Source organism: Melanostigma gelatinosum (genome assembly GCF_949748355.1).
Source record: "Melanostigma gelatinosum genome assembly, chromosome: 3".
Classification (NCBI taxonomy): Eukaryota; Metazoa; Chordata; class Actinopteri; order Perciformes; family Zoarcidae; genus Melanostigma; species Melanostigma gelatinosum.
This window is the reverse complement of record NC_136636.1, coordinates 15,650,562-15,663,077: the sequence shown is the minus strand read 5'-3', so window position 1 is coordinate 15,663,077 and position 12,516 is coordinate 15,650,562. Positions and strand designations below refer to the sequence as shown.

At 41.4% G+C, this 12,516-nt stretch overlaps 1 protein-coding gene across 6 annotated transcripts in view; it reads right to left on the bottom strand.

Moving 5' to 3' along the window:
* cadpsb (Ca2+-dependent activator protein for secretion b) overlaps positions 1–12,516 on the bottom strand; it is a gene marked incomplete at its 5' end in the record, with an annotated part of 56,405 nt that overhangs the window by 26,570 nt on the left and 17,319 nt on the right. For all 6 annotated transcript variants that reach the window (XM_079266318.1, XM_079266320.1, XM_079266321.1 and 3 more), the window contains 8 exons: positions 134–346; positions 444–552; positions 1,353–1,419; positions 1,815–1,954; positions 2,927–3,038; positions 6,343–6,464; positions 7,886–8,119; positions 8,407–8,487. In XM_079266318.1, coding sequence (XP_079122444.1) covers positions 134–346; positions 444–552; positions 1,353–1,419; positions 1,815–1,954; positions 2,927–3,038; positions 6,343–6,464; positions 7,886–8,119; positions 8,407–8,487 — 1,078 coding nt within the window. The remainder of the gene's footprint in view (positions 1–133; positions 347–443; positions 553–1,352; positions 1,420–1,814; positions 1,955–2,926; positions 3,039–6,342; positions 6,465–7,885; positions 8,120–8,406; positions 8,488–12,516) is intronic.

Below are 12,516 nucleotides of genomic sequence, written 5' to 3'. Positions count from 1 at the left end.
CTTGTGTGTTAGTTCTACCATGTTTTGTGACTGCAGTGTGGAGCGCGTGGCGTGAGGCATTTATGGGTTAGAGCTTTCACTGCATTGTAGATGAGAGCTGCTTAAGTGACTGTGTTTATTTCAGGCTACTTACAGAACTGAGAAATGGGTGCATCCATTTGGGCTGAGGCACCCCCTTTGGAGTTGAGTTTCTGGACCTGAGTGGGCGGAACAGGCTTATGTGACTGGCCAGTGGCACGATACATGGCCTGGACCCACAGGATGCGGTCCTGCTCATCATCGCTGGCAAAGATCACAGTGTCGCCTTCCTTCACAGCATTGAAGAAAGCCCTGCCACCATCCAAGCCTGAGACAACAGGATGTAAAAGAACAAGTAGATACTGTTTTACAGTGAGTGCTTACATGAGCGTATAGTTACACCATGCATAGGTGTGCCGTCTCACCTGGCTGGGGGTCGCTGTAGTCCACAGTATACCCGTCCAACTGGAGAAGCTCTTGCGGTTCTGACTTCTTCTCTCTGTAGCTGCACATGGCGAATGTATACTGACTCACCTACAGCACATAGGATTAGCGATCAATTCAACAAGCAAGAAAAGCAAACTTATTGAGTTCTGTACTCTCCTTCAGTAATTCAGTTCAAAGATATAGTCTGTTACTTTTAATGGGAAAATGAAGAGTCAACACATTTTCAACAAATGCCGTACTTTCCTGCAATAAACACCTATATTGTGACTCAGTTGTTTAAAAGTAATCTTTAAGGATCCGAGTCAGAATCGGAACTGTACGTTACACATACAAGGAATTTGGCTTGGTGATTGGTGCATAACAATAAACACAGTGCAATAGTATGAGATCATTTCAAAATAGAAAATATGAAAATTTACAATCAAATATGGTAAACAAACAAACAAATACAAGTATTTTAAAACAAGTGTATTATTAAAGTGTCAAGTGTATATTAATAGAGAAAAAGATGTGCAAGCGTGTGTAACTGTAAGAAATTGTGCCGGGGATGTAGTGTCTGAGTCAGTGGGGGTCCCGGGCTTTACTGATGAACCCAACTGCAGATGGGAAGAAACTATATTTTTGTGCATATTTTGTCTTGGTCCTGATGGACCGCAGCCTCCTGCCAGAGGGAAGGGACTCTAACAGTTTGTGTGCAGCATGAGAGGCGTCGGCTACAATCATTCGTGCCCGCCTCAGGGACACAACACACAACAATGCGCACTAATACACCGAGGCAGCCATCCGCCGCGCCATCTTGAATTTAAAATTCATTAAAAAAAACTCATGAATGGACTAAAAGCCTGAACGGAAACGACCTCAACACTGATGCTCTTACGATAACTCACCTGCACAAGCACAAAGAAACGCTTCTTCCAGCGCTTCCAAACATTCTTCCCAAAAGCCCACAGATACCTGTCAAAACATTGTCCACACACAAAGAGACAAAGCCAAGTCCCCGTCACGATGACAACAAACACTGATTGGTGCATATACCTGGTGCAGAAAAGGTTCATTATATGCAATAAAAGAAAATTGGATTTGAAATAGTCATGAGAAAAATTCTTAAGACAAAAAACATAATGGCTTAATGAATGAAATATGAATAATATTTTTTGGAAACCTTCTAATAAAGATAAATCTAAACTACACACTGGCATCCACCAGGGGGAGTAGTGCACTTCACAGTATTTTTCCGTGGTACGTGACTAGAAATGAGGCCAAGGAGCTGAGAGCGCTGGAGTTCCACAAGAAAAACAAGGAAAATGAAGACGCACAGGAACGTCACTACATGGCAGCACATCTCTTACCCGCAGTGTTTCATGTTCTGTGGTTTGTCCATACGTATCGCCAGTTTGATCCTCAGATCTTGGTCTGGGCACGCCTTGGTCACAGTCATCTTGTGGAGCTCTGACTGCTTGGGGCTGTTCGGAGTTGGGTGAAGGACAACCTGCACTCAAATAGAAAAGAAAAGCAAAAAGTAATTAAGAGGGGAATCTTTGATCAGAGTGTTTGCAAATGCTGGTGATTATGTGTGTTTCTGTTTCACATATATTGAAAGTGAAAGAATAAAGTGAATGAGAGTAGAGAAACAGAATAGTGCTTTGCTCTGCCTCCCTGAAGAGGACTAATCTCTCTTTGCCGAGTTAAAGAGCTGTGAGGAAGCCTGCCGTCCTGCCAACGCTGCTGCAGTGGGAGATCAAAGAGCCTTGTCACAGCCAAGGTCACTGCCACTACAGGGACATCTGAGGCGTTACTGCCCGAACGCAAACACCACCATCCTTAACCCTTCATCCCAGTAACCTGAAACATTTACGCCTCAGGAAAGTGCAGGCTGGAGAACCGATAAATGTCTCTGCTCCCTCTACATTTGAGTCAGAGGAGCTCAGTATTTAAATAATACTAAAAGATAAAAAAAAAGATCTGATGTTGAAAGAGGAAAACGTTTTTGTCAACCTGTACCTCTATCGTATGAGAGAAGCACTGCAGCATAATTCCCTCACATCATTTAAACCCAAGCGTTAATGTCAAAGAATCGGAATGAGAAGTGTTTGCTGGGAACACAAGCAGTACTTGTGGAAATGCTCAAACAAAAGTAAAAAGGCATTGGAAGTGGAGCTGCATTTTTGTATGTAAAGACAACGTTTAACTTCCAAAACAATCAAAAGGTTATGTCTGAATCACATCCAAGTGGCAGTACACTAGAGGCTCAGTTGAACTTATGCAAATCCGAATATCACACAGCTACAAAGAACTGTTTTGTTTTTTTATTTCTGTTTCTTTTATAAGTCAAAGAAGATGTCATTTGTTTGTTTGGTGTTCATCTATGCAGAATGGGCGTTCCGATTACAGTATTCTCGTGGCTGTGTTGAAATCAGAGCATTTCTGTATCAGCAAAAAATAAAGCAAATAGAAATGTTACCCTGCCCAGTTCTTTGTCCTCCAATGCCAGCACCCCTGTGCTCTCCGTGAACAGTTTCACCTTAACACCAGGCAGAGGGTGTGTGGTGGTGAAGTCCCCCTGGGTGCCCCAGCTGAAAGACACAACAAAAGACACTCCAGAGGTTAGCTTCCATGACAGCACGGGAGCACAGTGGTCCCAGACAATGACTTAATCTGCATCCAAATGAAATCCCATTGAAAAAGTCAGTAAACAACTAAGACATTAAATTATGAAATCAAAGAAATAAAATCTCCATTTTGACATCCTTTTAGTCTTCCCTTCAACACAGCCTTGAAATATCAGCTGACAGGTCACACAGAGAATGTCAGAGTCAGGACAAAAGCACAGAATATAACTCTCTCACACACACACACACACACACACACACACACACACACACACACACACACACACACACACTATATTCCTCTGTCTCACTGTCACTTGTTCTAAATGTATTCCTGCTATTTATATACCAGACATTTTTAAAGCTGCACTTGGCAAGATTTTAATTAAACAAAACACGTCCGTCTTATCAGCCAACACTATTTTGCAGAGATGCAGAGAGATGCCACAGACGGGCTAAAATTAACTTCTGCTGTCAAGTGTATTGTATTTATTTAACTCCTTTTCACTGACACGTCTCAAATGCAAGACAGTATGCGTCTATTTAACACAGAGGTAAATCAACTGATAACATGTATTCATCTTCAAATGTCATAACATACAAAAACTGTTTAAAGACTAAAACACAAAGACATAGAGGTTGTAGTTCAGTTCCAGACACCACCCTGCATGATGGAACACATACGAGCTCATATATTCACACTGAGAGGCTGTTAAGAGCCTTCAGTCCACCTGACCTGCATATCTTTATATAGAAACATGGGAAAACTCCACGTAGATGAGTCAGAGTTTGGAGGATATGTTTACAGTTTAACTTACATGCAAAGCGAATTCAATGTAAGTGACGGGGGACAAAATCCAGTCCTTGTTCGGTGTCAGCCAAAGCTAATACGAGTTGTCAAATGAAGTTACAGTCACTGCAATTTGTGTTTCTTTGCAGAGCCGTAGCCAAGGGATATTAACACAAAGACGAAATGTAATACTAAAAACAAGATACCTGCCTGATATGTCCAACCAAGCCGGCTGAAACCTCATAAGCTTTGGTTGAACTTTGATTTTTACATATAAATAGGACTATGTATCTATTTATATAAATAGAAACCCCCCAAAGGATTACTTTGTGGCCAGTATGAATGAATAAAGCAATAATTACAGCTACAATATATATAAGCACGTGAATATTTTTTAGATACTCTCAGAAAAATCTGAACCTATACCCTTTAAGAGAAAACCACGAATAATGAGTAAATGTCATCACAATAAGCTTCGCCTCCACAAGTCCAAAAGGAATATGCAGGGAAACTGCAGTTCACTGTAAACATGTTACACAACCTATATGGGCTTTTGTTACTTTCCGCTGCCATCTGGGGCTGCCAACATCATATAAATGCCTGAATTGGAGCTCTGTAGCGAGGTATGGAGGACATGGTGTCAATTTTCAGCCTTGGTAAGCTGTTTTCCTTGTAACCATTTCTAACATTCATAATGAATTGCAACTCAATGTACACAGAGACACTGTAGTTCCAACATGCGCAGAAAAGCTGCTGACTGGTGCGGAGGTAGTTGTGAACAGTGTTGATTTCAGATGGAAGCATTGTGCCGCCATGAAGGTGACCCTGTAGCTCAATGTGCGGTTTATTAATGGCTGTGACTGAGCTGTGCTCTCAAGCTCTTAAAGTGCATGACACCGTTTGTGCTCAAGTTGGTCAGAAATAAAATAAATAAATAGCAGAACCACAAAACAATAACAGAAAATAAATGTTCAGCCAACGTTAAGAACATTAAGCCCGTAATTAATTATTCAAAGTAAATCATAAAATATGTCTGAGCAAACAGTTACTGAACAAAAGCAATTAGTCTGTGCAAATAACCTGCAGTCGTACACACACACACACACACACACACACACACACATTTATCTGGCCTTGTTCTCCTCTAATCCCTTCTCTCATTCATGTCCCTCCATCTCTCTCATATTCTCTTCATAAAATGGCTCTTGAATTCGGGGGATCAGAGGAAGAATTTGGGCCTTAAAATAGCTCGTATTTGCGTAAATGTTTCATAGACATTTTCTCTTGTATCTTGTGCTGTGCAATACTAGTTAATAAGATGAAAATGGGTAGATATATTTAGCAAAAGATACACTGTATTTGCCTTTAGGACACCACTCTTGTTATGAATTGGGTCTAGAATAAGGAAACAAATATATTTTAGGATACATGCAAACCGCTGGGACTCCAAAAGAAAGGAAGGGAATTTACAAACTATGCCATTTCATTTCATACTTGACATACCGTGGGATTACACAATACATTTTCACAACTTGGTCGGCTGAGTCAGAAATCACCCAGTCAAATAGGTTTAACAAAACAGAGACAGGAAAGGTTTTTGCTTTCCCATAGGTTTAGAAGGTTTGCTGGCCCATCACGGTGCAAAACCACATTGTCATTGTACAGTATTTGCATGTATTTCATTAAGAGAAGGTGCAGGTAAAAGGTCTACTCTGGACCAAATAATTCATATATTTCAAAGAAATTTATTTTATTAAAGATTCGTAAATTTAAGTTTTGTCCAAATGCACAGTCCCTTTTCTTTTTAAATACAGTGTCTCACATGTGAAGTGCTTTCAAGAGTGCATGACGCATCATATAACACATGCGAGAGCACTGGAAACGTCTTCCTGCAACCAAGAACCCCCTAAGATGCAGTTTGGCAATGTAGGTGTAGAGGCTTTCACTCAGGGCATCTGAAGCAATTCACAGGAGGCGCAGATCAATAAAAGAATGGGGCACAATCTCAACAGTGCAAGTTTAAAATGAACAGTGTTCAATTATTGGAGAGATAATTAAAACTATTGAAATTACATTTTCCCTTTGGATGAAATGAATAATTAAAACGAGCCTGTAAATGACTGCCAGTAGTGGAATCACTCGATGTCTGAACAGCAGAACTGATGCTAAAAACAAATTTAAATGGACATTATCAACATCAAACAATGTCATTGATACATTTGGGTGGATTTTTGTTTTCCCTAGTGCAATTCAATAAAACTCCAAATTTGCAGAATCTTAATCACAGATCTTGAAACAGTTGTTGTCTTATCTAAATGAAACAGCAGCAATCGCCAGTCAAAATGTGTGATTTAAAGTGTGCCTGTGTGTGTGTGTGTGTGTGTGTGTGTGTGTGTGTGTGTGTGTGTGTGTGTGTGTGTGTGTGTGTGTGTGTGTGTGTGTGTGCGTGCGTGCACACATGCACCCTCAGGCCCTTACGTTGGCTTGGATGCTTCTGCTTGGTCGGTCTGCAGTTTCTCGCCTCCCTCCACCTCCATGGTGCAGTAGACAATCCTGTTCGGAGCCAAAGACTTCAGCCCCACTACTTCCATGATCACAACCTAGGAAGCACAGACACCTCAGTGAAGGTTGCGGACGAGAGATTCATCTCTTGAAACAGGTCAGCAGATGTTAAAGCGGCCTGTCTTTTGAGTTTGATATTTTAGCAATACTATCTCTGCCACAATCACTATTAACACGAACACTAATTACTAGATTTTCTACTAGAGATCCAACATAATTACAGCCATCCTTCCTGTAAAGTTCAGCTCTCTATTATTGAAGCTGCTTGTTGGCATAATCTTACAAGTAGTCTTTAATCGCTCAGTGAATACCATGTAATAAAAACAGTGCCAGGGGTAACTCATATATTGTGACTGTAAATGTCTAGTGTGACAGGAATATGTGCTGCTGTCAGGATAAGGCATCCACTTTGAATGAAAGTGTCCACCAGATCCACCGATGTCTTCATGGTGCCAGTATATTTTATTTGACTGTCGCTGTTAATCAGTCCAGCACACTCGGTTGGCCCCCTTTACTTAAAAGCATTGCATGAATATATGTGTATATGTAAGTCTATCTACACCACCGAAAGAATGAAATGAGATTTGAAATGTTCAAAAAAATGAATATTAATTTTAGCTCATCAAAAATAAACTGCTGGATTTGTAACATGATTGAAAAAGCCTTTCCAGTATTTTCAAAAGTATTGTAAAAAAGCACTACTACAACGATCTTTGTACATCATCATATTAATAATTCCATGTTCTTATTCACGGGGATCAGAAATGCTTTAGGACTGTGTTACAGCTGATTCCAACTCGATTATTTCATGATTTGTTCCTGAGGGATTTCTGGCAGCTGATGCAGCCAACCATTTTAAAACGCATACAGACTTTTACCAAAGCACTGTGGAACTACCACCTCACACAAATAGCTAATTGCCACAAATCATTTTCGCATTCAAAAACCATAAAGCTCGTGCCCCCTTTTGTGTGAAGGAACAAAGCAGTGTCATATTATTTTGCACATCATGTACTTCCTGATTCTGAAATAGCACTGCATCATAAAAAAATGAGGTGTGATAGCGAGCTGTTCTGTGGAGATAGCTCATCTCAGACAAGCCGATAACAAGATGAGTCACATTTCCCATTAAGGAGCAGGTAAAGGGTATTTTTTTCGTGCGTTTGTCGGTCTGTTATTCACATAGCGTCTCTTCAACCCCCTAAACAGGTCTGCTGTCTGTTTCTATTCTCAGTCTCGAACAGACAAGTAGTTGACGACAGCTTTGATTTATGAGCTGTGGTTCAGGCACATGCAGCTGCAGTTTTTTTTATTGAGTTTAGATATTGTAATGAAATAATGTTTGTTCTATCTGGCTATTGTTAGGAATCCAGAGATGTCAAAGTGATGAAAACTGTGTAGGTTTTAACATAGATTTGATCATACATTCATATCGAGCCTCATTCCTGATGCACTATACCTCCAAAGTGAAGGACAGCACCACATCAGACTTGGACAGCGTGTTCTCATCCTCCTGACCCATGTCGATAATGGAGGTATTGTGTCCCCGTTTCATTTTCTGGAGTTTGAACTCCCCTCCCTTGGACACAGGCATGCTCTCCAGATTGGCCATCAGCTGATTCACTGAGGACTTGAGCTCCTCGATGAACATGGCCTCCATCTCTTTAGACACAAATTTGGGGAACTTACCACCCTGTTGAAAACAGAGAAGGCTCAGCAAACAATCACAGTCTTGATGGCAAATAGCAATGAGGTAATAAATATTAGGATTTTCCAAAATGCTGAAAATATAAAAGCAAGATAAGCATGTCTCTTTTTCAGATGATGGATATCTAATTCAGTATAAATGACATTTGTAAAATGTGTAAATTCTTTGAAATTATTTTACCTGTGGGTGGAAGCTCCCACTGTGATGTTATTAGTGACATATTAGCTGTATAACAAAGCATATTAAAGAGTCCTCCACGGACTCTGACTCACCCTGGCAATCTGGTCCGCCATCTGAAGACGGCCATCCAGCTCTCTTCTGATCTGTGCAGCCTGCTCATCCAGGTTGTCCAACTATTGACAGAAACCAGAGGAGCAGATCAATGAGGTCACAAATAAGAGCTCAGCAAAACTTAACACAGCCAGCGGTCAGTGTCAAAGCTCACCTTCAACTCCCAGCATCAATTATTTTACCATGAACGAAGAGAAATCCAAGAAATCCTTTAACGCGAGACATAGATCATTATAATGATTTGTTACGATGTATTGTCAATATTGCAATTTACATAGTAAATAAATACATTTTTCTAACCATTAAGAGGTATGGAAACTCACTCATTTACTTTTTTTAAACTTTCAGTCTTCAGCCCCAACTAATCCCATTTTGTGCAGCTCCCTCTGGAGCCACAAAAGGCTTAATACAACGTTTCACATATGCAGCAGAATAACCCAAGACCTCTGAACACAACTTGATATGTTAAATCAATGGAGTGCCCTTTCAATGTCAAGTGTGAGGTACAGCAGGATTTAAATGGCACATATCTAAGATAGAGCAAGTGAACACAAGCACGTTGAAGCAAATGTGACCGACATTCACCCAAAGGTGCTCATTGACATTGGTAATGATGACGAATTGTATACAGCAGGACATAAAAAGGCTAATTAGAGCTCCAGCTTGTCTTAACGGGCTGCAATCATAGCAGCATGGTGCGGCAGCACACATGAATAGAAAATCACAAATGAAAATCAAAAGGAAATGCACCAATAGTAGGAACCATGCTGCCGGCACCAGAGAGACCTTGAATGGACGCCTGTTTGTGGTCTTTCTCAAAGTGTCAAGCGTTTGGAATTGTTTCTTTTCTTTTCTCTAACTCTCTGCAATGGTAGAGCGGAGAGAAGGGCAGACAAATAAAGACAGTGAAATACATTCACAGTGATAAAAAACAAAAAAAGTGTAGACTTGAATAAGCCATTTCAAACTATTTCGGCACATTGAGACAAAACCAGTAATGTGATTTCTTTCAAATATTTGAAAATTGCCTGCATTGGACAATATCAGCTCTGGGGTAACAAGTCGCTATCCTAGTTTTTGCCCTGGAGTAAAGAAAAGCAGAGACAGTCATGGCTCTCTCACATCAACAATAAGTTTTATATTAGCTGACACAAGGAAATAGAAGCGAGGGCTCGTGTCTCTCTCCTGCTTTCTGCTTCAGTGTTCTTCACTTATTCACTGATTCCCTCCCCCAAAATGTCTCATTCTTGTTAAATGTGATGCTGTGACTCACCCGTTGACATTTCCTCCATGAGGTCGGAAGCCTAATTGAGACATAGTATCTGGAGCACAGTTGTACCTGGGGAGTCACAAACCTGTCCACACAGCGGTGTTGTGCAAGTCTTCAGTGAAAAATAAAATCCACCTCGTCTTAGTGTTGGTATTGCAAAATCCTTGAGTTTTACACACAGGTGTCGTAACACGGGGGAAAACACGATGCTATGCTTTTCAGTTTTGCCTTTTTATAGCGGACGCATCACAAAGTGAATGTTAGTTATTTGACACTTTATATAATTCAAGATTTTTTTTCTGTTTGGACTTCAAAATATAATTTGACTAATCAGTGCAACGGGTAAAAAATGTTGAATCTTACTTTTTCAATACAAAGCAGCAGCAAACGTTTGAATGTAATAATGCATTTTGATTCCATGAGGAGTGAACATTGTATTTTGGCAAAACTCTTCAGACAATTTCTTTGATTATGGTAATGCTTTTCTGTACATTTAATATCACTGGTGATCTGAAAGTCAGCAAACTGATCAACTAAATATGCATCATCAGATATCATCCTTGCCATCCTAATTAAGGCAAGCTGGCGACAAAAGTTTGTTGAATAAAGCATAATGTGAGAGAATCGTCTCGACCCAGCAGCGTGGTGTCTCCAACTGACCACCTGATCTATCTTTGACATACAGCGGCCTAAAATCCCCTGGCCTCATGCTGCTGGGACGCGTGCCAAAGCTGATCTCTCTGTGCCTTATATTTCACCCACTGCTATTACATTAACAGGCCGTGTCTTTTAGGCTTTACTATGTTGATTCCCGTCCCGTTCCAGCAATCCTTTCTAAGAGAGAATGAGCTGAAGTCACAGTGCACAGTGCGTTAACTGGGGGGGGGGGGGGGGGGGGGCTGTGATCAAGTAACACGGAACATGGATGAGAAACAAGAGTCACACAGAGTGCTCATAAAGGAATTATATGATCACAAGCAGAAAGAAATGTCCGCTGTTGAAATCTTGGCTTTCTTAATTCTAGATATTTTGCTGATATGGATTTTTCCTGCATTACTTTCTTTCTGTAATTGATTCTGTTCACTGATGTGAACATGATGAAATGATGTCAGCCAGATGGCATCTTCAATGGAGGACAGTCAGTGTGAAACATCAAGTCTAGTGTGCTACCAGTGCTGGCCACTAAACAGCCACCCTGCTACATAACCCAGAGTTCCTGTTTAGTAGAGCACATAATCAGACATTGCCACCAGCTGCAGCAGAATGTCTGCACTTGCAGCACAGTAGTACTCAGTACTGTTCTAGCACACAGTGACCGGAATCGTATTCAAGAGGTTAACAGTGGTGAGCGTCCTGTGCTAGGAAGTTTGTCTTTTCTTTTCATTGTCATGTCCAACAGCCGAAAACCAGATTCCCTCACAACCAGAACTGTGTCTGATCCTGATTACATTCCTGCCTGAGCTGTGCCTGAACGTCTCCTTTACCCATGCTGCTGGTGATCTGTGCTGCCTGTCAAAACACTCAAGCGCTGGGCACTATTGAACTGCTGTGCCAGCGACATTTGACTCGTGCAATCCCAAAAGAACTGTCACTGCCATGCCTGGAAATCCAGCAGCTTGTCTAGTCGGTGTCTGACACTGCATCTTTTACAGTCTCATCTGTGGGCCTCCTTCTCCCCAAAAAAACACAAGAGACCCACATTTCTCAAGACTGCAATACCTCAGCAAAACTGAATACTGCAGCAGCAGATAATCTTGGTCATTGTGACTATGTGCAGATTGCAGCTCGTCTGAAAAATGGCTAACATGAGAGGAGTGACTCTGAAGCATGTAATGTGAAGGGGGATGGGGCGAGTTTCTTCTATTACTCCCATCTCTCTCTTGACAGCAGTGAAAGGCAAAGACAGTCATGGCTGTGGGAGGAAGTAGAGCTGGAGGTGTCTGTGTGAACTACTGTAATAGCCACCCCATACTGAGCCCCACAGCACCCCAATGTTATCAAGCCTACAACTACTGAAAGGTCACTGTTGGCCCACAGGCATGATGGGCATGATATGTGAACAGGCAAGCTCATAAAAAAATAAGACTGATCAAAAGGTAAGTTTCGCTCTGCGTGACTGAAGCTGACAGCAACACTGCAGCTAAATAAAGGTGACACTGCCTCAGTGTTTGCCAAGCTGACAGCAGGTCAAAGGTGATGGAGCAGAAGTAGGCGGGTAGTTAACAGCACAGCTGAAGACAGATACCCAGGTGGATGCTGGGACATTATCAGCAGATAACACAACCGGCCAGGGGCGGTTCCTTGTCGAGAACAAAGGCTGGGCGGACAGGGCTAGAACGGAGCTGGATGGGACCTGGAGGAATTGAAGCAGCTGGTCTATATTCAGACTGCGTCTCTGTATATGTGTGTGTGTGTGTGTGTGTGTGATTAAAAAACAAAGTGCGCACTGTGAAAGAAAGCTTCTCTTGTGCGGGTGTAGCGACGCTTGTGAATAATTATCCATCTCAACCTCTAACTTCTTAATCAACTTAGAGAAATCTCTTCAGTCTAGTGCAGAGATTTGGTTTACTTTTTCTTTTGATCGTGTTGAAAGCTAACCGTATCAGTTATTTTAGATTAGATTACTATTTGTAATGTGAAGGGAGTCACTCATATGGGAAAATGATATCACCAGACCGAGTAGTTCCCTCCAGCTCTACATGACATTATTATGATTTGTACAGCCCACAACTTTACTGGGGGGGGGGGGCGTTTCAGCACCACTGCTTTTTCAGCTTAGAGGTGGACGGGCAGGCATAGGAAATGCTTTCATCCTCTCCCC